Source organism: Oncorhynchus masou, chromosome 30, assembly GCF_036934945.1.
Source record: "Oncorhynchus masou masou isolate Uvic2021 chromosome 30, UVic_Omas_1.1, whole genome shotgun sequence".
In the NCBI taxonomy this organism is placed as follows: domain Eukaryota; kingdom Metazoa; phylum Chordata; class Actinopteri; order Salmoniformes; family Salmonidae; genus Oncorhynchus; species Oncorhynchus masou.
The window spans coordinates 54,850,306-54,874,905 of record NC_088241.1 but is presented as its reverse complement, the minus strand read 5'-3'; the positions used below and the strand labels follow the sequence as shown (position 1 = coordinate 54,874,905).

Sequence of the window (24,600 nt, the reverse complement as noted above, 5' to 3'; positions counted from 1 at the left end):
CTACAATACAGACACTTCCACTACAATACAGACACTACACTACCACTACATTAGACACTACACTACCACTACAATACAGACACTACACTACCACTACAATACAGACACTACACTACCACTAAAATACAGACACTACCGCTAAAAAACAGACGCTACCACTAAAATACAGACACTACCACCACTAAAATACAGACACTACCACTACAATACAGACACTACCACTACAATACAGACACTACCACGACAATACAGATACTACACTACCGTTGCAATACAGACACTACACTACCACTACAATACAAACACTACCACTACAATACAGCCACTACACTACCACTAAAATACAGACACTACCACTAAAACACAGACACTAAAATACAGACACTACACTACCACTAAAATACAGACAATACCACTAAAACACAGACACTAAAATACAGACACTACCACTAAAATACAGACACTACCACTAAAATACAGAAACTACCACTACAATACAGACACAACCACTACAATGCAGACACTACCACTACAATACAGACACTACCACTACAATACAGATACTACACTACCACTGCAATACAGACACTACACTACAACTGCAATACAGACACTAACCTACAATACAGACACTACCACTAAAATACAGACATTACCACTACAATACAGATACGACCACGATAATACAGACACTAGCACTACAATACAGACACTACCACTACAATACAGACACTACACTACCACTGCAATACAGACACTACACTTCACTTGCAATTCAGACACTACCACTAAAATACAGACACTACCACTACATTACAGACATTAGCACTATACAACAGACATTTCACTACCACTACAATACAGACACTGCCACTATAATACAGGTACTACACTACAATACAGACACGACACTTCCACTGCAATACAGACACGACACTTCCACTGCAATACAGACACTAACACGATAATACAGACACTACAATTATACAACAGACATTACACTTCCACTCCAGACACTAACGAGCATGACAATACAGACACTGCATTACCACTAAAATACGGACACTGCCACTAAAATACGGACACTATCACTACAATACAGACACTAACACTACAATACAGACACTACACTTCCACTACAATACAGAAACTACCACTAAAATACAGGCACTACACTAAAATACAGACACTACACAACCACTACAATACAAACACTACCACTAGAAAATAGACACGACACTACCACTACAATACAGACACTACACTACAATACAGACACGACTCTTCCACTGCAATACAGACACTACCACTACAATACAGACACTACAACTATAATACAGACACTACCACTACATTACAGAAATTAGCACAATACTACAGACACTACACTACACTACAATACAGACACTACATACCACTACAATACAGACTCGACACTTCCACTGCAATACAGACACCCGCTACAATACAGACACTACCACTACAATACAGACACTACCACTACAATACAGACACTTCCACTACAATAAAGACACTACCACTACAATACAGACACTACCACTATAATACAGACACTACCACCACAATACAGACACTACCACTTCAATACAGACACAACACTACCACTGCAATACAGACACTACACCACAATACAGAAACTACACAATCACTAAAATACAGACACTACCACTACAATACAGACACGGCCACTGCAATACAGACACTACCACTACAATACAGACACTACCACTACAATACAGACACTTCCACTACAATACAGACACTTCCACTACAAGAAAGACACTTCCACTACAATAAAGACACTTCCACTACAATAAAGACACTACCACTACAATAAAGACACTACCACTACAATACAGACACTACCACTACAATACAGACACAACCAACACAATACGACACTACCACTACAATACAGACATGGCCACTACAATACAGACACTACCACTACAATACAGACACTACACTACCACTAGAATACAGACACTACCACAACAATACAGACACTACCACAACAATACAGACACTACCACTACAATACAGACACTTCCACTACAATAAAGACACTACCACTACAATAAAGACACTACCACTACAATACAGACACTACCACTACAATACAGACACGACACTACCACTACAACACAGACACAACACTACCACTACAGAAGACACTACTCTACCACTAAAATACAGTCACTACCACTACAATACAGACACTACCACTACAATACAGACACTACAACTATAATACAGATACTACCACTACAATACAGACACTTCCACGACAATAAAGACACTTCCACTGTAATACAGACACCACCACCACAATACAGACACTACCACTGCAATACAGACACAACACTACCACTGCAATACAGATACTACACCATTATACAGACACTACACAATCACTAAAATACAGACACTACCACTGCAATACAGACACGACCACAGTAATATAGACACTACCACTACAATACAGACACTACACTACCACTAAAATACAGACGCTACCACTACAATACAGACACTACCACTACAATACAAACACTACCACTACAATACAGACAATTCCACTACAATAAAGACACTACCACTACAATACAGACACTACCACCATAATACAGACACTACCACTACAATACAGACACAACACTACCACTGCAATACAGATACTACACCATTATACAGACACTACACAATCACTAAAATACAGACACTACCACTGCAATACAGACACGACCACAGTAATATAGACACTACCACTACAATACAGACACTACACTACCACTAAAATACAGACGCTACCACTACAATACAGACACTACCACTACAATACATACACTACCACTACAATACAAACACTACCACTACAATACAGACACTACCACCATAATACAGACACTACCACTACAATACAGACACAACACTACCACTGCAATACAGATACTACACCATTATACAGACACTACACAATCACTAAAATACAGACACTACCACTGCAATACAGACACGACCACTGTAATACAGACACTACCACTACAATACAGACACTACACTACCACTAAAATACAGACGCTACCACTACAATACAGACACTACCACTACAATACAGACACTACCACTACAATACATACACTACCACTACAATACAGACACTTCCACTACAATAAAGACACTACCACTACAATACAGACACTACTACTACAATACAGACACGACACTACCACTACAACACAGACACAACACTACCACTACAGAAGACACTACTCTACCACTAAAATACAGTCACTACCACTACAATACAGACACTACCACTACAATACAGACACTACAACTATAATACAGATACTACCACTACAATACAGACACTTCCACTACAATAAAGACACTTCCACTGTAATACAGACACCACCACCACAATACAGACACTACCACTGCAATACAGACACAACACTACCACTGCAATACAGATACTACACCATTATACAGACACTACACAATCACTAAAATACAGACACTACCACTGCAATACAGACACGACCACAGTAATATAGACACTACCACTACAATACAGACAATACACTACCACTAAAATACAGACGCTACCACTACAATACAGACACTACCACTACAATACAAACACTACCACTACAATACAGACAATTCCACTACAATAAAGACACTACCACTACAATACAGACACTACCACCATAATACAGACACTACCACTACAATACAGACACAACACTACCACTGCAATACAGACACTACACCACAATACAGACACTACACTACACTTCCACTACAATAGAGACACTACCACTACAAATAGACACTACACTACCACTACAATACAGACACTACACTTCCACTAAAATACAGACACTACACTACAATACAGACATTACCACTACAATACAGACATTACCACTACAATACAGACACTGCCACTACACTACAGACACTACCACAACAAAACAGACACTACCACAACAATACAGACACTGCACTACAATACAGACACTTACCACTACAATACAGACACTATCACTACATTACAGACACTACACCGCCACTATAATCCAGACACTACCACTACAATACAGACACTACCACTACAATACAGACACTACCACAACAATATAGACAAGGCAATTCCACTACAATACAGACACTACCACTACAATACAGACACTTCAACTATAATACTGACACTACCACTACATTACAGACATTAGCACTATACTACAGACACCACATTACCTCTACAATACAGACACTACCACTATAATACAGATACGACATTGCCACTACAATACAGACACGACACTACCACTACAATAGACACTACACTACCACTAAAATACAATCACTACCACTAAAATACAATCACTACCACTAAAATACAGTCACTACCACTACAATACAGACACTACCACTACAATAGAGACACTACAACTACAATACAGACACTGCCACTACTATACCACTACAATACAGACATTACCACTACAATACAGACACTACACTACCACTACAAAACAGACGCTACAATTATAATACAGACACTACCACTACAATGCAGACACTTCCACTACAATACAGACACCACCACTACAATACAGACACTACCAATACAATACAGACACTATCACTTCAATTAAGACACTACCACTACAATACAGACACAACACTACCACTACAGAAGACACTACACTACCACTAAAATACAGTCACAACCACTACAATACAGACCCAACCACTACAATACAGACACTTCCACTGCAATACAGACACTACCACTACAATACAGACACAACACTGTCACTGCAATGCAGACACTACACCACAATACAGACACTACACTACATTACAGACATTAGCACTATACTACAGACACTACACTACCACTACAATACAGACACTACCACTATAATACAGACTCTACACTACCACTAAAATACAGACACTACCACTACAATACAGACACTACCACAACAATACAGACACTACCACAACAATACAGACACTACCACTACAATACAGACACTACCACTACAATACAGACACTACCACTACAATACAGACACTACCACCACAATACAGACACTACAATACCACTTAAATACAGACACTACCACTACAATACAGACACTACACTACCACTAAAATACAGACACTACCACTACAATACAGACACTACCACTACAATACAGACACTCACTACAATACAGACATTACCACTACAATACATACACTACCACTACAAAACAGACACTACCACTACAATACAGACACTACACTACCACTAAAATACAGACACTACCACTACAATACAGACACTACCACTACAATACAGACACTCACTACAATACAGACATTACCACTATACTACAGACACTATACTACAGACACTACACTACCACTACAATACAGACACTACCACTATAATACAGACTCTACAATACCACTTAAATACAGACACTACCACTACAATACAGACACTACACTACCACTAAAATACAGACACTACCACTACAATACAGACACTACCACTACAATACAGACACTCACTACAATACAGACATTACCACTACAATACATACACTACCACTACAAAACAGACACTACCACTACAATACAGACACTACCACTACAATACAGACACTATCACTACATTACAGACACTACACCACCACTATAATCCAGACACTACCACTACAATACAGACACTACCACTACAATACAGACACTACCACAACAATACAGACACTTCAACTATAATACTGACACTACCACTACATTACAGACATTAGCACTATACTACAGACACCACATTACCTCTACAATACAGACACTACCACTATAATACAGATACGACATTACCACTACAATACAGACACGACACTACCACTACAATAGACACTACACTACCACTAAAATACAATCACTACCACTAAAATACAATCACTACCACTAAAATACAGTCACTACCACTACAATACAGACACTACCACTACAATAGAGACACTACAACTACAATACAGACACTGCCACTACTATACCACTACAATACAGACATTACCACTACAATACAGACACTACACTACCACTACAAAACAGACGCTACAATTATAATACAGACACTACCACTACAATGCAGACACTTCCACTACAATACAGACACCACCACTACAATACAGACACTACCACAATACAGACACTATCACTTCAATTAAGACACTACCACTACAATACAGACACAACACTACCACTACAGAAGACACTACACTACCACTAAAATACAGTCACAACCACTACAATACAGACCCAACCACTACAATACAGACACTTCCACTGCAATACAGACACTACCACTACAATACAGACACACTGTCACTGCAATGCAGACACTACACCACAATACAGACACTACACTACATTACAGACATTAGCACTATACTACAGACACTACACTACCACTACAATACAGACACTACCACTATAATACAGACTCTACACTACCACTAAAATACAGACACTACCACTACAATACAGACACTACCACAACAATACAGACACTACCACAACAATACAGACACTACCACTACAATACAGACACTACCACTACAATACAGACACTACCACTACAATACAGACACTACCACCACAATACAGACACTACAATACCACTTAAATACAGACACTACCACTACAATACAGACACTACACTACCACTAAAATACAGACACTACCACTACAATACAGACACTACCACTACAATACAGACACTCACTACAATACAGACATTACCACTACAATACATACACTACCACTACAAAACAGACACTACCACTACAATACAGACACTACACTACCACTAAAATACAGACACTACCACTACAATACAGACATACCACTACCACTACAATACAGACATTACCACTACCACTATACTAGACACTACACTACCACTACAATACAGACACTACCACTATAATACAGACACTACACTACCACTAAAATACAGACACTACCACTACAATACAGACACTACACTACCACTAAAATACAGACACTACCACTACAATACAGACACTACCACTACAATACAGACACTACCACTACAATACAGACACTACCACTACAATACAGACACTACCACTACAAAACAGACACTACCACTACAATACAGACACTACCACTACAATACAGACACTATCACTATAATACAGACACTACACTACCACTATAATACAGACACTACCACTAAATACAGACACTACCACTACAATACAGACACTACCACAACAATATAGACAAGGCAATTCCACTACAATACAGACACTACCACTACAATACAGACACTTCAACCATAATACAACACTACCACACATACATTACACTATACTACAGACACCACATTACCTCTACAATACAGACACTACCACTATAATACAGATACACATTACCACTACAATACAGACACGACACTACCACTACAATAGACACTACACTACCACTAAAATACAATCACTACCACTAAAATACAATCACTACCACTAAAATACAGTCACTACCACTACAATACAGACACTACCACTACAATAGAGACACTACAACTACAATACAGACACTGCCACTACTATACCACTACAATACAGACATTACCACTACAATACAGACACTACACTACCACTACAAAACAGACACTACCACTATAATACAGACACTACCACTACAATGCAGACACTTCCACTACAATACAGACACCACCACTACAATACAGACACTAAATACAATACAGACACTATCACTTCAATTAAGACACTACCACTACAATACAGACACAACACTACCACTACAGAAGACACTACACTACCACTAAAATACAGTCACAACCACTACAATACAGACCCAACCACTACAATACAGACACTTCCACTGCAATACAGACACTACCACTACAATACAGACACAACACTGTCACTGCAATGCAGACACTACACCACAATACAGACACTACACTACATTACAGACATTAGCACTATACTACAGACACTACACTACCACTACAATACAGACACTACCACTATAATACAGACTCTACACTACCACTAAAATACAGACACTACCACTACAATACAGACACTACCACAACAATACAGACACTACCACAACAATACAGACACTACCACTACAATACAGACACTACCACTACAATACAGACACTACCACTACAATACAGACACTACCACCACAATACAGACACTACAATACCACTTAAATACAGACACTACCACTACAATACAGACACTACACTACCACTAAAATACAGACACTACCACTACAATACAGACAAAACAATACAGACACTCACTACAATACAGACATTACCACTAAAATACACTACCACTACAAAACAGACACTACCACTACAATACAGACACTACACTACCACTAAAATACAGACACTACCACTACAATACAGACATTACCACTACAATACAGACACTACCACTACAATACTTACCACTACAATACATACACTACCACTACAAAACAGACACTACCACTACATTACAGACACTACCACTACATTACAGACACTTCCACTACAATACAGACATTACCACTACAATATAGACACTACCCCTACAATACAGCTATTGTTGAAGACAGAATATGTATCCCTGAACCCTAATCCTCCTCTCCCTTTCCTCTCTCTCTCTCTGCAGACATAGCGGTAGTTGATATGAGTGATGTGTTCCGGCAGCCGTCGTTGTTTTACCATCTGGGTGTCAGAGAGAGCTTCGACATGGCCAACAATGTCATCCTGTACCATGACACTGACCCCGACACCGCTTTGTCACTTAAGGTACACACAGACACAGCGGAATCCAAGCTGGGTAGATACAGATGCCATATTTCAATTCCTCCTGTTGCTGCAGAAAGGCAAAGACTTCTGAAACTTGTAATTTCCACTTTAAAATATCACACTTTATTTGCCCTACCTGAAAATTGCATCAACCCCAACAAAAAAAGAATTGTTCAGAAGGAGATTATTTTCTTGCTCTGTGAAACTGGCTCAAATTAAGATACGTCACCTGTAGGGTGAGGGGGCGTTGGCTGTGAGGTCATAGATGGCATTCCATCCTCTGAACAACATAGCGGACTGTGTTTATTTACAGCCCAGTGTGTGTTCTTTGTCTGTGTGTTTGTCTGTGTGTGTGTCTGTTGTTCGTTGTTCTGCTGCGTGTGTGTGCTTTAGCCACAGTTGCAGTAGACAAGGTGTCAGGAAGCTATTTCCACAGTGATAAAAAGGAATGTTGTTGTAAGTGTAGGGACCCTTAATGCCAAACAGCACAACTCAACAGACTGCACACTACTACAACACACTAACTCTCTCAACTTTATTCTTACAATTATTTCTCTCTTTTGTAGGACATGGTGGCACAGAAAAACACTGTAAGTACCTGCATGAGTACTAAAATACTTCTTCATCTTTAGCCTCTGAACTTTCTCTCTATCTCTGTGTTGTTGTTGTTGTGTTGTTCACTCTGTGTGTCTGTGGAGAAGGCGTCTAGAACACAGACATTAGGGTTCCCCTGGGTTCAGCTCCCTCCAGAGTACAGAGGCTCTGGATTACGCAACAAAGTAGGTACTGCTACAAATTACCCTGCGAGTCTCCTCCGGTTTAACACATGCCTTTGCCATAGAGGGGGGCAGAGTAGCAACTTAACTCTAACCTCTGATCAAACTCACCTTAACTCTAACCTCTGATCCAGCTCACCTTAACTCTAACCTCTGATCCAGCTCACCTTAACTCTAACCTGTGATCCATCTCACCTTAACTCTAACCTCTGACCCTGCTCACCTTAACTCTAACCTCTGACCCTGCTCACCTTAACTCTAACCTCTGACCTTGCTCTCCCTAACCTTTGACCCTGCTCACCTTAACTCTAACCTCTGATCCAGCTAACCTTAACTCTAACCTCCGACCCAGCTCACCTTAACTCTAACCTCCGACCCTGCTCACCTTAACTCTAACCTCTGACCTTAGTCTTCCTAACCTCTGACCCTGCTCTCCCTAACCTCTGACCCTGCTCACCTTAACTCTAACCTCTGACTTTGTCCTCCCTAACCTTTGACCCTACTCACCTTAACTCTAACCATTGACCCTGCTCACCCTAACCTCTGACCCTGCTCTCCCTAACCTCTGACCCTGCTCGCCTTAACCTCTGACCTTGCTCACCAGAGTCTGTGTGTGTGTGACCTTACTCACCTCACCTTAGTATCTGCCCCCTAGAAGTGTGTTGGGATGAGAAGGCACGATGAGTGTGAGATAGACTGTAAACCCCAGATTAAATTTGTAATTTGGGAACGATCCCTGTAAAAAGCACTGGCTCTGACTCCCATCCAAATAGCTACCCGATCTCCAATACACACATAGCATCTGAACTTCAACCTTTATGGTGACGCTGTGGCGGAGCACGGCCATGTGATTGCCATCACTGTGGTATCATGGGATATGACCTGCTCTCCAGAGTGTTAATGGGGCTAACAGCTGATGACCAAATCAACCTTTCTTGAAAACATGATATTCATTTCAACAAGACAAAGTTTAAATAAAGGTTAAGTGAAAAAATGGACCTCCAAATCTACTGACCCTCTTTCTTCCCCTTTCTATATCTCTATCTCTCCCTACCACCCCCTTTCTATATCTCTATCTCTCCCTACCACCCCCTTTCTATATCTATATCTCTCCCTACCACCCCCTTTCTATATCTATATCTCTCCCAACCACCCCCTTTCTATATCTATATCTCTCCCTACCACCCCCTTTCTATATCTATATCTCTCCCAACCACCCCCTTTCTATATCTCTATCTCTCCCTACCACCCCCTTTCTATATCTCTCTCTCCCTACCCCCCTTTCTATATCTATATCTCTCCCTACCCCCCTTTCTATATCTATATCTCTCCCTACCACCCCTTTTCTATATCTCTATCTCTCCCTACCACCCGCTTTTTATATCTCTATCTCTCCCTACCACCCCATTTTTATATCTCTATCTCTCCCTACCACCCCATTTCTATATCTCTACCTCTCCCTACCACCCCTTTTCTATATCTCTATCTCTCCCTACCACCCGCTTTTTATATCTCTATCTCTCCCTACCACCCCATTTCTATATCTCTACCTCTCCCTACCACCCCCTTTCTATATCTCTATCTCTCCCTACCACCCCCTTTCTATATCTCTATTTCTCCCTACCACCCCCTTTCTATATCTCTATTTCTCCCTACCACCCCCTTTTTATATCTCTATCTCTCCCTACCACCCCCTTTCTATATCCCTATCTCTCCCTACCACCCCCTTTCTATATCTCTATCTCTCCCTACCACCCCCTTTCTATATCTCTACCTCTCCCTACCACCCCCTTTCTATATCTCTATCTCTCCCTACCACCCCCTTTCTATATCTATATCTCTCCCTACCACCCCCTTTCTATATCTCTATCTCTCCCAACCACCCCCTTTCTATATCTCGATCTCTCCCTACCACCCCCTTTCTATATCTCTATCTCTCCCTACCACCCCCTTTTTATATCTCTATCTCTCCCTACCACCCCCTTTTTATATCTCTATCTCTCCCTACCAACCCCTTTCTATATCTATATCTCTCCCTACCACCCCCTTTCTATATCTCTATCTCTCCCTACCACCCCCTTTCTATATCTATATCTCTCCCTACCCCCTCCTTTCTCCCTATGCCCCCTCCCTCCTTCCCTCTTTCTTTCTGTCTCCAGGCATCCAGTGGTAACTACTACTTCATCCCCTATGTGCTGACTCCTAACCATGAGTATATGTGTTGTGAGAGCGATGCCCAGAGGAGGGCCAGTGAATACATGCAGCCCAGCTGGGACAGCCTGCTGAGTCCTCTCTGTCTGCCACTCACCGACCGCTTCACCTCACTGCTCAAGGACATCCACGTCACCTCCTGGTAACACACACACACACACACACACACACAGACGTGCATGCACGCGCATACACACACACACACACACTATTAAACATGATGAAAAGAAGGGCTGGAAATGTAACACAAGACCAAGAGAGAATCCAGAAGAGTTTCAGGGCTGGGGCAGAAGAGTCTCAGGGCTGGGGCAGAAGAGTCTCAGGGCTGGGGCAGAAGAGTCTCAGGGCTGGGGTAAACGAGCCTCGGGGCTGGGGCAGAAGAGCCTCAGGGCTGGGGCTGGGGCAGAAGAGCCTCAGGGCTGGGGCAGATGAGCCTCGTGGCTGGGGCTGGGGCAGAAGAGCCTCATGGCTGGGGCTGGGGCAGAAGAGCCTCATGGCTGGGGCTGGGGCAGAAGAGCCTCAGGGCTGGGGCAGAAGAGCCTCAGGGCTGGGGCAGAAGAGCCTCAGGGTGTGGTGCAGAAGAGCCTCAGGGCTGGGGCAGAAGGGCCTCAGGGTGTGGGGCAGAAGAGGCTCAGGGCTGGGGCAGAAGAGCCTCAGGGCTGGGGCAGAAGAGCCTCATTCCTGGGGCTGGGGCAGAAGAGCCTCAGGGCTGGGGCAGACGAGCCTCAGGGTGTGGGGCAGAAGAGGCTCAGGGCTGGGGCGGAAGAGTCTCGGGGCTAGGGCGGAAGAGTCTCGGGGCCGGGGCGGAAGAGTCTCGGGGCCGGGGCAGAAGAGGCTCAGGGCTGGGGCGGAAGAGTCTCGGGGCTGGGGCGGAAGAGTCTCGGGGCTGGGGCGGAAGAGTCTCGGGGCTGGGGCGGAAGAGTCTCGGGGCTGGGGTAGAAGAGTCTCAGGGCTGGGGTAGAAGAGTCTCAGGTTTGGGGAGGACAGGAGCAGCACTGGAGGCAGGACAGGAGATGGGCCAGAGGTGGGTGGGGCAACATCTGACTGGTAGGAGAGGTGGGAGCATTACAGAAATCAAGTCTCTCCCCCCTCTTTCTCTCTCCCACCCCCTCTTTCTTTCTCTCTCCCACCTCCCTCTTTCTTTCTCTCCCCCACCCCCCTCTTTCTCTCTCTCTCCCCCACCCCCCTCTTTCTCTCTCTCCCCCACCCCCCTCTTTCTCTCTCTCCCCCTCCCTCTCTCCCCTACTCTCCCCTGCTCTCTCTCTAACCCCCCTCTCTCACCTCTCTCTCCCCCTCTTTCTCTTTCCCATGCCCTCTCTCTCTCTTCCCCCTCTCTCCCCCGCTCTTTCCCTCTCTCACTCTCCCCCTCTCCCCCCCGCTTTCTCTCTCTCCCCCTCCCTCCCCTCTCTCTCTGTAGTGCCTCATTTAAGGACACTCTGCTGAATGACATCAGGAAGGCCCGTGATAAGTACCAGGGGGAGGAGCTAGCCAAGGAGCTGTCTCGTATCAAACTCCGCATCGACAACACAGAGGTCCTAACACAGGACATCGTCATGAACCTGCTGTTCTCATACAGAGACATACAGGACTATGATGCCATGGTGAAACTGGTCCAGACTCTGGAGATGCTGCCTACCTGTGACCTGGCCACACAGCCCATGATACAGTTCCACTACGCTTTTGCTCTCAACAGGTAACACACACACATGCACACACGAGCGCACTCACAGACACACAAACACGCACACCTTGCAGTGTCTGAACCTCCGTGTAGATAGGTAGGTCTGTAATATGGTGTATGGCTGCTTCAGAATGTTTCATGATAACGTCATTATTATCGTTATTGTCATTTTTTTACACACACAAACTCAAACACATACACGTACACACACACGGCTGGTGAGCCTGAAAGGGGAACCGAAGCACTAGGTTCTAGACCGCCAAATAACTCTAACTGTAAACCACCATGCTTTTGTTTTTATTACATCACTGACTAGACAGAAACATTATGGAGTTGTGATTTATAATGGCCTTTTAATGCTCGTTGCTCAAGTGGTTTGCAGGTCATTTAAACAATTTTGTAAACTCTTTGGGATCTTGTTCTTCACAGCAGGCCTACTGATCTCTGCCTGTCTGCTACATCCTGTCAGTGCAACAATGTGTCTTCATCATTTCCACCAAATGTGATCACAGCATTGCGCTCTCTCTCGTTTCAAACATTTTGGCCTAGCTGTATTTTACAGTCAGCAGGCAAGAGCAAGTTTGCCTCTGTCATGGAATAGGATAACAGTAAAAACAAACAAGTGACCAACAAGTTCTAGACTCATTTTTCCTGGGACTCAACAAGAGTTTAGGATCAGCTGAAAGGCCAGCGGAGGTGTGTTATTGCAGGAGAACAGTGAAGATAGATAGTCTAAAGATGTACCTATTGTGGAAGCCCACTAGATATGGAGCCATCCACAGGCAAGAGCCAGTTCAAGGCCCATGCTGACATAGCCTTCTGTAGCTATAGCCTACTGCAATAATTAAAGTGACCATTGTTTACTTTGAAGTTTAACAAGGCTTAGCTATGTGACACAATGGACATCAAGGGTTCAATGCAAATACAGCTTTAGCTTCATATCGGGGCGTGAGAGCTGCTCATTAACATGGAAATATTACTGCCGGTTCCCAGTCCCAAATTAACATTCATGATATGATCATAGGGTTCAAAAATCTAAATGTTGAAAGTAGGAATGTTTATCTGACAAACACCCAGACCATCTATGTGGGGTTTGTATAGATTGTTTGTATAGCTTGGAAAACCTTTCCATTCCCCTTGAAGATTGGATTAGCAAACAGGGGTGGTCCTCGTGGGCCGCAGTGTGTGCTGCCTTTCTTATTTTTAACCGGAGAACGAACTCTTGTTAATATAGGAGGAACAGCCCGGGGGACAGAGAGCAGGCTCTAGGTGTGATGTTACAGGTCTTACGGTCATGTGACCACCCAGCTCCAGACATGTTCTGCCTGTGTGGACGGATCTACAAGGACATCTTTCTCGATTCTGACTGTAAAGACACCAAGAACAGAGACAACGCCATCCAGTGGTGAGACAAACACACACAGACACACTTAACGCATCCACAAGTTTACCAGGACTGAAGCCCAGGGGCCCAAGTGAACAGACAGGCGGTCCATGAGGCACCGTCTCCAAGAAGGGAGCCAAGTAGGCTGTAAATGGTCAAAGTAAAATTCCTCGTCCTCTCCCCCTCTGTCTTTCTCTCTCTAGGTATAGGAAAGGTTTTGAGCTCCAGCCAACTCTCTACTCTGGTATCAATCTGGCTATTCTGCTCATTGTTGCTGGACAACAGTTTGAGAGTTCCATCGAGCTGAGAAAGATAGGTAAGAACTCTACAGTACACCCTTAAATCCTGCACCGAACCCCAAAACCACTGGGGTTCTCCAGGGATCAATACTCACTTCCCTGTTGTTTAGACTCTCTCTCTTCCTCTCTCTCTCTCTATCTCTCACTCACTCTCTCAATTCAATTCAAGAGGCTTTAATGGCATGGGAAACATGTTTACATAGCCAAAGCAAGTGAAATAGATAATAAATAAAAGTGAAATATACAATAAAAAAACTCTCACCTTCTAACCTCTCTCCGCCTCCCAGGTGTAAGGTTAAACAGTCTCCTCGGTCGTAAGGGCTCGTTAGAGAAGATGAATAACTACTGGGATGTCGGTCAGTTCTTCACCGTTAGCATGTTGGCTAACGACATCCCTAAAGCTACGCAGGCCGCAGAGAAACTCTTCAAACTCAAACCACCCATCTGGTAAACACACACACTCCCTCCCTATACCTCTCTTTCTCTCCCTTTGTCTTTCTCCCTCTCCATCCCTCTACTTCTCTTTCTCTCATTCTTTGTCTTTCTCCCACTCCATCCCTCTACCTCTCTTTCTCTCATTCTTTGTCTTTCTCCCTCTCTATCCCTCTACCTCTCCTTCTCCCTCTTTGTCTTTCTCCCTCTCCATCCCTCTACCTCTCTTTCTCTCCCTCTGTCTTTCTCCCTTTCCATACCTTTACCTCTCTTTCTCTCCCTCTGTCTTTCTCCCTCTCCATCCCTTCACTTCTCTTTCTGTCTCTCTCTGTCTTTCTCCCTCTCCATCCCTTCACTTCTCTTTCTCTCCCACTTTGTCTTTCTCCCTCTCCATCCCTCTACCTCTCTTTCTCTCCCTCTTTGTCTTTCTCCCTCTCCATCCCTCTACCTCTCTTTCTCTCCCTCTGTCTTTCTCCCTCTCCATCCCTCTACCTCTCTTTCTCTCCCTCTTTGTCTTTCTCCCTCTCCATCCCTCTACCTCTCTTTCTCTCCCTCTTAGTCTTTCTCCCTCTCAATCCCTCTACCTCTTTCTCTCCCTCTGTCTTTCTCCCTCTCCATCCCTCTACCTCTCTTTCTCTCCCTCTGTCTTTCTCCCTCTCCATCCGTTCACTTCATCTTCTCTCTCTCTGTCTTTCTCCCTCTCCATCCCTTCACTTCTCTTTATCTCCCTCTTTGTCTTTCTCCCTCTCCATCCCTCTACCTCTCTTTCTCTCCTTCTTTGTCTTTCTCCCTCTCCATCCCTCTACCTCTCTTTCTCTCCCTCTGTCTTTCTCCCTCTCCATCCGTTCACTTCATCTTCCTCTCTCTCTGTCTTTCTCCCTCTCTATCCCTTCACTTCTTTCTCTCCTTCTTTGTCTTTCTCCCTCTCCATCCCTCTACCTCTCTTTCTCTCCCTCTTTGTCTTTCTCCCTTTCCATACCTCTACCTCTCTTTCTCTCCCTCTGTCTTTCTCCCTCTCCATCCCTTCACTTCTCTTTCTGTCTCTCTCTGTCTTTCTCCCTCTCCATCCCTTCACTTCTCTTTCTCTCCCACTTTGTCTTTCTCCCTCTCCATCCCTCTACCTCTCTTTCTCTCCCTCTTTGTCTTTCTCCCTCTTCATCCCTCTACCTTTCTTTCTCTCCCTCTGTCTTTCTCCCTCTCCATCCCTCTACCTCTCTTTCTCTCCCTCTGTCTTTCTCCCTCTCCATCCCTTCACTTCTCTTTCTGTCTCTCTCTGTCTTTCTCCCTCTCCATCCCTAAACCTCTCTTTCACTCCCTCTGTCTTTCTCCCTCTCCATCCCTCTACCTCTCTTTCTCTCCCTCTTTGTCTTTCTCCCTCTCCATCCCTCTACCTCTCTTTCTCTCCCTCTGTCTTTCTCCCTCTCCATCTGTTCACTTCATCTTCCTCTCTCTCTGTCTTTCTCCCTCTCCATCCCGTCACTTCTCTTTCTCTCCCTCTGTCTTTCTCCCTCTCCATCCCTAAACCTCTCTTTCACTCCCTCTGTCTTTCTCCCTCTCAATCCCTCTACCTCTCTTTCTCTCCCTCTGTCTTTCTCCCTCTCCATCCCTCTACCTCTCTTTCTCTCCCTCTGTCTTTCTCCCTCTCCATCCGTTCACTTCATCTTCTTCTCCCTCTGTCTTTCTCCCTCTCCATCCCTCTACCTCTCTTTCTCTCCCTCTGTCTTTCTCCCTCTCCATCCCTCTACCTCTCTTTCTCTCCCTCTTTGTCTTTCTCCCTCTCCATCCCTCCACCTCTTTCTCTCCCTCTTTGTCTTTCTCCCTCTCCATCCCTCCACCTCTCTTTCTCTCCCTCTTTGTTTTTCTCCCTCTCCATCCCTCTACCTCTCTTTCTCTCACTCTGTCTTTCTCCCTCTCCATCCCTCTACCTCTCTTTCTCTCCCTCTTTGTCTTTCTCCCTCCATCCCTCTACCTCTCTTTCTCTCCCTCTGTCTTTCTCCCTCTCCATCCCTCTACCTCTCTTTCTCTCCCTCTTTGTCTTTCTCCCTTTCCAACCCTCCACCTCTCTTTCTCTACAAGGTGTGGAGCGCAGAAAGGAGAACCCTCCTCTACAAGGTGTGGGTGTGTGTTAGTTGTGTGTTTATAGTAAAATATTTTAAAAAGAAGGTCCATTCATTAACATCTCTCTCTCTCTCCTAGGTACTTGCGATCTGTGGTTCAGAACCTGCAGTTGATCCAGAGATTTAAGAAGACAACTGTAGAACACTCTCCCCAGAGAGAGAGGCTCAACTTCTGGATGGACATCATCGTAGAGGCCACTAGAGGAAAAAGCAATGGACTGCGCTTCCCGGTACACAAACACAAACACACAAACACACACACACACACACACACACACACTCATACACACACACACACTCATACACACTCATACACACACACACACATTCATACACACACCTTTTCTCTCACTGTGTGTGTAGGTGTTGATCCTAGAGCCTACTAAGGTCTACCAGCCCTCATATGTTTCCATCAACAGCGAGGCGGAGGAGAAGAACGTCTCCATCTGGCACGTCTCCCCTGCTGAAACGGTCAGAACTCCTCTCCTCCTACCCTCTCCCTCTCCTCCTCTCTTGATCCTCCTCTACACTCCTCCTCTATCCTGTGTGTTAACCGACCTCAACCTCTGACCTCTCTGTCCATGTCTAGAAAGGGATCCATGAGTGGAACTTCACTGCAACATCCATCAAAGGAATCAGGTATGTGTGTTTATGGTTTTCATGTTCTTGCTCATGTTAACATTAGTGTTTATATTTGGCATGCTTTAAAAACAACCCTCCCCTTCCTGTCTCCCCTCTCCTCTCTCCTCAGTATCTCTAAGTTTGATGAGCGCTGTTGTTTCCTGTATGTTCACGACAACTCAGACGACTTCCAGATCTACTTCTCTACTGAAGACCAGTGTGGCCGGTCAGGATCACACCCCAGTCCCATTCTCACTGACAGACATCATACATTCAGCTCAGGTACGTCTTGTTTCTATGTCTGTTGTATTGACACTTTCTCTGGTCTGTGTGTAGGTTCTGTTCCATGGTGAAGGAGATGATTTCTGATGGAACAGGAAATGCAGTGGAGCTGGAGGGAGATGGAGACGGAGACACACTGGAGGTCAGTGTTTGTTATATTTGCCATTTATGTGTGTGGGTGTGTGTGGGTGAAATATGTGTTCCACAATGATCTGTGCTTACCTCTCACTCTATGGTTCAGTACAAGTGAGTGCATATAAATAGGTGTGTGTGTGTTTTTGTATGTGTTTTTGCACATGTGTGTGTGTGCTTGCGCGTGTGTTGAAGTACGAGTATGACATTAACGAGAAGGCGGACCGTGTGGTGCTGGGCCGGGGGACCTACGGAGTGGTGTACGCTGGGAGAGACATGAGCAACCAGGTCCGCATCGCCATTAAAGAGATACCAGAGAGAGACAGCAGGTCAGTGGGTGTGTTCAGCCAGGTCATCGTGATACAAGTCAGTATTCAACGTCCATCCATGTCTGAGGACGTTGGAGATGACGTAGAAACCGGACACTAGAGGCAATAGTGAGCACTGTTACCTTCAAGTTGGTTTGGGGGGATAGGAGATGGGTGGAAGCATCTGCCTCTAACTACAAAGGTTGTAAGTTTGAATCCAGTGCTAGAAAGTTGTTTTTGAAATGTTTGTTTCAAGGCTATCCCAAACCTTAAGATAACCTTAAGATTTCAGACATAATGCCTAAAATTAACCCTAACCTTAAATATTCTAAGTTAATGCTAAACTTAACCTTAAACACTTTGTAATTTGACATTTGCTACAACTTCCAAATTTGACGTTTGAGAAACATGGATGAAGTCTTAATTCTGACGCGAGACTGTGAGAGCTAATTAGTGTGTGTTTGTGTGTCTGTGTGTACATGTACGTAACCCTTTTCTCTGTGTGTGTTAGGTACTCCCAACCCCTTCATGAGGAGATAGCGCTGCATAAGTACCTGAAGCACAGGAACATTGTTCAGTACCTGGGCTCAGTCTCAGAGGACGGATACATCAAGATCTTCATGGAGCAAGTCCCTGGAGGTGTGTGTCTGTGTGTCTGTCTGTGTGTCTGTGTGTGTCTGTGTGTCTGTGTGTGTGTCTGTCTGTGTGTCTGTCTGTGTCTGTCTGTCTGTCTGTCTGTCTGTCTGTCTGTGTCTGTGTGTGTCTGTGTCTGTGTGTGTCTGTGTCTGTGTGTGTCTGTGTGTCTGTCTGTGTGTCTGTCTGTGTGTCTCTGTGTGTCTGTCTGTGTGTGTCTGTGTGTGTCTGTGTGTGTCTGTGTGTCTGTGTGTGTGTCTGTCTGTCTGTCTGTCTGTCTGTCTGTCTGTCTGTCTGTCTGTCTGTGCAGGCAGTTTTTATGAGATGCTGCTCTCTAAGTGTGTGTGTATAACAGGCAGCCTGTCAGCGTTGCTGCGGTCAAAGTGGGGTCCGTTGAAGGAGGCAACCATCATCTTCTACACACGACAGATCCTGGAGGGACTCCGCTATCTCCACGAGAACCAGATAGTACACCGTGACATCAAGGTAACCTTACATGGAACCCAAACCGGCTGCGCGCGTGCGCCATCGTGCATAAATGTATTTTGTCCCCCCACACCAAACGCAATCACGACACTCAGGTTAAAATATCAATACAAACTCTGAACCATTTATATTCATTTGGGGACATGTCAAAAAGCATTAAACATTTATGGCAATTTAGCTAGATAGCTTGTACTTGCTAGATAATTTTCTCACTATGGGGCGGCAGGGTAGCCTAGTGGTTAGAGCGTTGGGCTAGTAACCGGAAGGTTGCAAGTTCAAATCCCCGAGCTGACAAGGTACAAATCTGTCGTTCTGCCCCTGAACAGGCAGTTAACCCACTGTTCCTAGGCCGTCATTCAAAATAGGTATTTTTTCTTAACTGACTTGCCTAGTTAAATAAAGGTAAAATTAAAATAAAATTTAGCTTGCTATTGCTAGCTAATTTGACCTGGGATATAAACATTCAGTTGTTATTTACCTGAAATGCACAAGGTCCTCTACTCCGCCAATTAATCCACACATAAAACGGTCAACCAAATCGTTTCTAGTCATCTCTCCTCCTTTCAGGCATTTTCTTCTCTTGACTTTATATTGCGATTGGCAACTTTCATAAATTAGGTGCATTACCGCACTGACCTCATTCGTCTTTCAGTCACCCACGTGGGTATAACCAATGAGGAGATGGCACGTGGGTATCTGCTTCTATAAACCAATGAGGAGATGGGGGAGGCAGGACATGCAGCGTGATCTGCGTCACGAATAGAACTGACTTCTATTTTAGCCCTTGGCAATGCAGACGCTCGTTGGCACGCGCAAGCAGTATGTGTGCAATAATTTACTAATATAGATTTCTACATTTATTTTGCAACACGAGCGGTGTATTCCGCCTGTAACATATGTTTACATTGCCAAAGCAAGTGAAATAGATCATTAAAAAATAAATAAAGTATAAAATATTACACTCATAATAGTTCCAAAAGAATAAAGACATTTCAAATGTCATATTATGTCTATATACAGTGTTGTAATGATGTGCAAATAGTTCAAGTACAAAAGGGAAAATAAATAAACCTAATTATAGGTTGTATTTACAATGGTGTTTGTTCTTCACTGGTTGCTCTTTTCTTGTGGCAACAGGTCACAAATCTTTCTACTGTGATTGCACTCTGTGGTATTTCACCCAGTAGATATGGGAGTTAATCAAAGTTGGATTTGTTTTCAAATTCTTTGTGGGTCAGTGTAATCTGAGGAAAATACAGTACATGTCTCTAATATGGTCATACATTTGGCAGGAAGTTAGGAAGTACAATTCAGTTTCCACCTCATTTCGTGGGCAGTGTGCACATAGCCTGTCTTCTCTTGAGAGCCATGTCTGCCTACGGCGGCCTTTCTCAATAGCAAGGCTATGCTCACTGAGTCTGTACATAGTCGAAGCTTTCCTTAAGTTTGGGTCAGTCACAGTGTTCAGGTATTCTGCCACTGTGTACTCTCTGTTTAATGCCAAATAGCATTCTAGTTTGCTCTGTTTTTTTATAACTTCTTTCCAATGTGTCAAGTAATTATCTTTTTTGTTTTCTCATGTTTTGGTTGGGTCTAATTGTGGGGCTCTGTGGGGTCAGTTTGTGTTTGTGAACAGAACCCCAGGACCAACTTGCTTAGGGGACTCTTCTCCAGCTTCATTACACTGTAGGTGATGGCTTTGTTATGGAAGGTTTGGGAATCGCTTCCTTTTAGGTGGTTGGAGAATTTAATGTCTCTTTTCTGGATTTTGATAATTAGCGGGTATCGCCCTAATTCTGCTCTGCATGCATTATTTGGTGTTTTACATTGTACACGGAGGATATTTTAGCAGAATTCTACATGCAGAGTCTCAATTTGGTGTTTGTCCCATTTTGTGAAGTCTTGGTTGGTGAGCGGACCCCAGACCTCACAACCATGAAGGGCAATGGGTTCTATAACTGATTTCAAGTATTTTTTGCCATTTTTATGTCAAATTTGATGTTCCTTTTGATGGCATAGAAGGCCCTTCTTGCCTTGTCTCTCAGATCGTTCACAGCTTTGTGGAAGTTACCTGTGGCGCTGATGTTTAGGCCGAGGTATGTATCGTTTTTTGTGTGCTCTATGGCAACGGTGTCTAGATGGAATTTGTATTCGTGGACCTTTTTTGGAACACCATTATTTTTGTCTTACTGCGATTTACTGTCAGGGCCACGGTCTGACAGAATCTGTGCAGAAGATCTAGGTGCTTCTGTAGGCCCTCCTTGGTTGGGAACAGAAGCACCAGATCATCAGCAAACAGTAGATATGTGACTTCAGATTCTAGTAGGGTGAGGCCGGCTGCTGCAGACTGTTCTAGTGCCCTCGCTAATTCATTGATATATATGTTGAAGAGGGTGGAGCTTAAATTAAGCTGCATCCCTGACTCAACCCCGGCCCTGTGGAAAGAAATGTGTGTGCTTTTTTGTCAATTTTTACCGGCACTTGTTGTTTGTGTACATTGATTTTATAATGTTGTATGTTTTTCCCCAACACCACTTTCCATCAATTTGTATAGCAGACCCTCATGCCAAATTGAGTCAAAAGCTTTTTTGAAATCAACAAAGCATGAGAAGACTTTACTTTTGTTTCGGTTTGTTTGTTTGTCAATTAGGGTGTGCAGGGTGAATACGTGGTCTGTCGTACGGTAATTTGGTAAAAAGCCAATTTGACATTTGCTCAGTACATTGCTTTTGCTGAGGAAATGTACGAGTCTGCTGTTAATGATAACGCAGAGGATTTTCCTAAGTTTGCTGTTGACGCATATGCCATGGTAATTATTGGGGTGATCAGTTTTGGTTCTAAATATTGGGGAATATGCCAAAGCTGAGGAGGATATTAAAGAGTTTAAATATAACCAATTGGAATTTGTGGTCTGTATATTTTAGAATTTAATTTAGGATACCATCAACCCTACAGGCTTTTTTGGGTTGAAGGGTTTGTCCTGTAGTTCATTCAATGTACTTGGAGAATCCAGTGGGTTCTGATAGTCTTTAATATTTGATTCTAAGATTTGTATTTGATCACGTATATGTTATTGCTGTTTGTTCTTTGTTACAGAGCCAAAAAGATTGGGGAAGTGGTTTATCCATACATCTCCATTTTGGATGGATAGCTCTTCGTGTTGTTGTTTGTTTAGAGTTTTCCAATCTTCCCAGAAGTGGTTAGAATCTATGAATTCTTCAATTACATTGAGCTGATTTCTGATGTGCTGTTCCTTCTTTTTCCGTAGTTTATTTCTGTATTGTTTTTGTGATTAACCATAGTGAAGGCATAGGCCCTGGTTTTCTGGGTCTCTATGTTTTTGGTTGGATAGGTTTCTCAATGTCTTTTTAGGTTTTTGCATTCTTCATCAAACCATTTGTCATTGTTGTTAATTTTCTTAGGTTGTATGCTTGACATTTTTAGATGTTATTGGGAAGTTGAGAGGTCAAATATACTGTTTAGGTTTTCACTATTACAGTGAAACATTTTGTCCAGGAGATTGTCTAGAAGGGATTACATTTGTTGTTGCCTAATAGGTTTTTGGTAGATTTCCACACTACATTCCTTCCATCTATAGCATTTCTAAATATTATTCAGTTCCTTTGGCTCTCGCTCTCTCTCTTTCTCCCTGCCTCTCTCTCTTTCTCTCTCTTGCTGTCTCTTTCTCTCACTGTTTCTCTCAGGGGGATAATGTATTAGTTAATACCTACAGTGGAGTTCTGAAGATATCAGACTTTGGGACGTCTAAAAGGCTTGCGGGGGTCAACCCCTGCACCGAGACCTTCACTGGTATGACACACACACAATATTGTTTTCTGTGGTAACTCCTCTGCAACCTGGTATATTTTCTCAACTGTTGTTTTATATATCTTACAGATAAACTGTTTCTTTTTAATCTCCAAATATCACAAAAGTTATCAGTAATAGTAACTTGAAAGTATCCAACACCCAACGTTCAGTCCACGGCTGTCTAGTCTTGCCTGGATCTCAAAATGTCAAATGACCCTCGAAATGTCAAGAGCCACTTTCAGCCTCTATAGAAACACACTCATACACACATTGACAGCTGGCTGCTCCTCACTCGCTTAATCTCACATGCATGCGCCCACGCACAAACAACACACACACATCCAAGTTTTAGTTTGGTTGTTGCCATGATGCGTCACTCCAGGGAGTGGATGAAATCTCTCAGGAGACAGATGATCTGTCCTAGACACACACACACACACACACACACACACACACACACACACACACACACACACACACACACACACACACACACACACACACACACACACACACACACACA

The 24,600-nt window shown here is 43.5% G+C and overlaps 1 protein-coding gene across 1 annotated transcript in view; it reads left to right on the top strand.

The window, feature by feature from the left end:
* The window catches only part of map3k15 (mitogen-activated protein kinase kinase kinase 15), an 82,082-nt gene that overhangs the window by 42,936 nt on the left and 14,546 nt on the right, over positions 1-24,600 (top strand). The window contains exons 2-16 of the mRNA XM_064947350.1: positions 8,766-8,905; positions 11,841-12,034; positions 13,310-13,585; positions 14,808-14,978; positions 15,161-15,273; positions 15,544-15,703; positions 17,885-18,035; positions 18,169-18,276; positions 18,395-18,444; positions 18,557-18,652; positions 18,763-18,850; positions 19,036-19,169; positions 19,660-19,787; positions 20,137-20,267; positions 23,972-24,077. Of these exons, the coding sequence (XP_064803422.1) occupies positions 8,766-8,905; positions 11,841-12,034; positions 13,310-13,585; positions 14,808-14,978; positions 15,161-15,273; positions 15,544-15,703; positions 17,885-18,035; positions 18,169-18,276; positions 18,395-18,444; positions 18,557-18,652; positions 18,763-18,850; positions 19,036-19,169; positions 19,660-19,787; positions 20,137-20,267; positions 23,972-24,077 (2,046 nt within the window). The remainder of the gene's footprint in view (positions 1-8,765; positions 8,906-11,840; positions 12,035-13,309; positions 13,586-14,807; positions 14,979-15,160; positions 15,274-15,543; positions 15,704-17,884; positions 18,036-18,168; positions 18,277-18,394; positions 18,445-18,556; positions 18,653-18,762; positions 18,851-19,035; positions 19,170-19,659; positions 19,788-20,136; positions 20,268-23,971; positions 24,078-24,600) is intronic.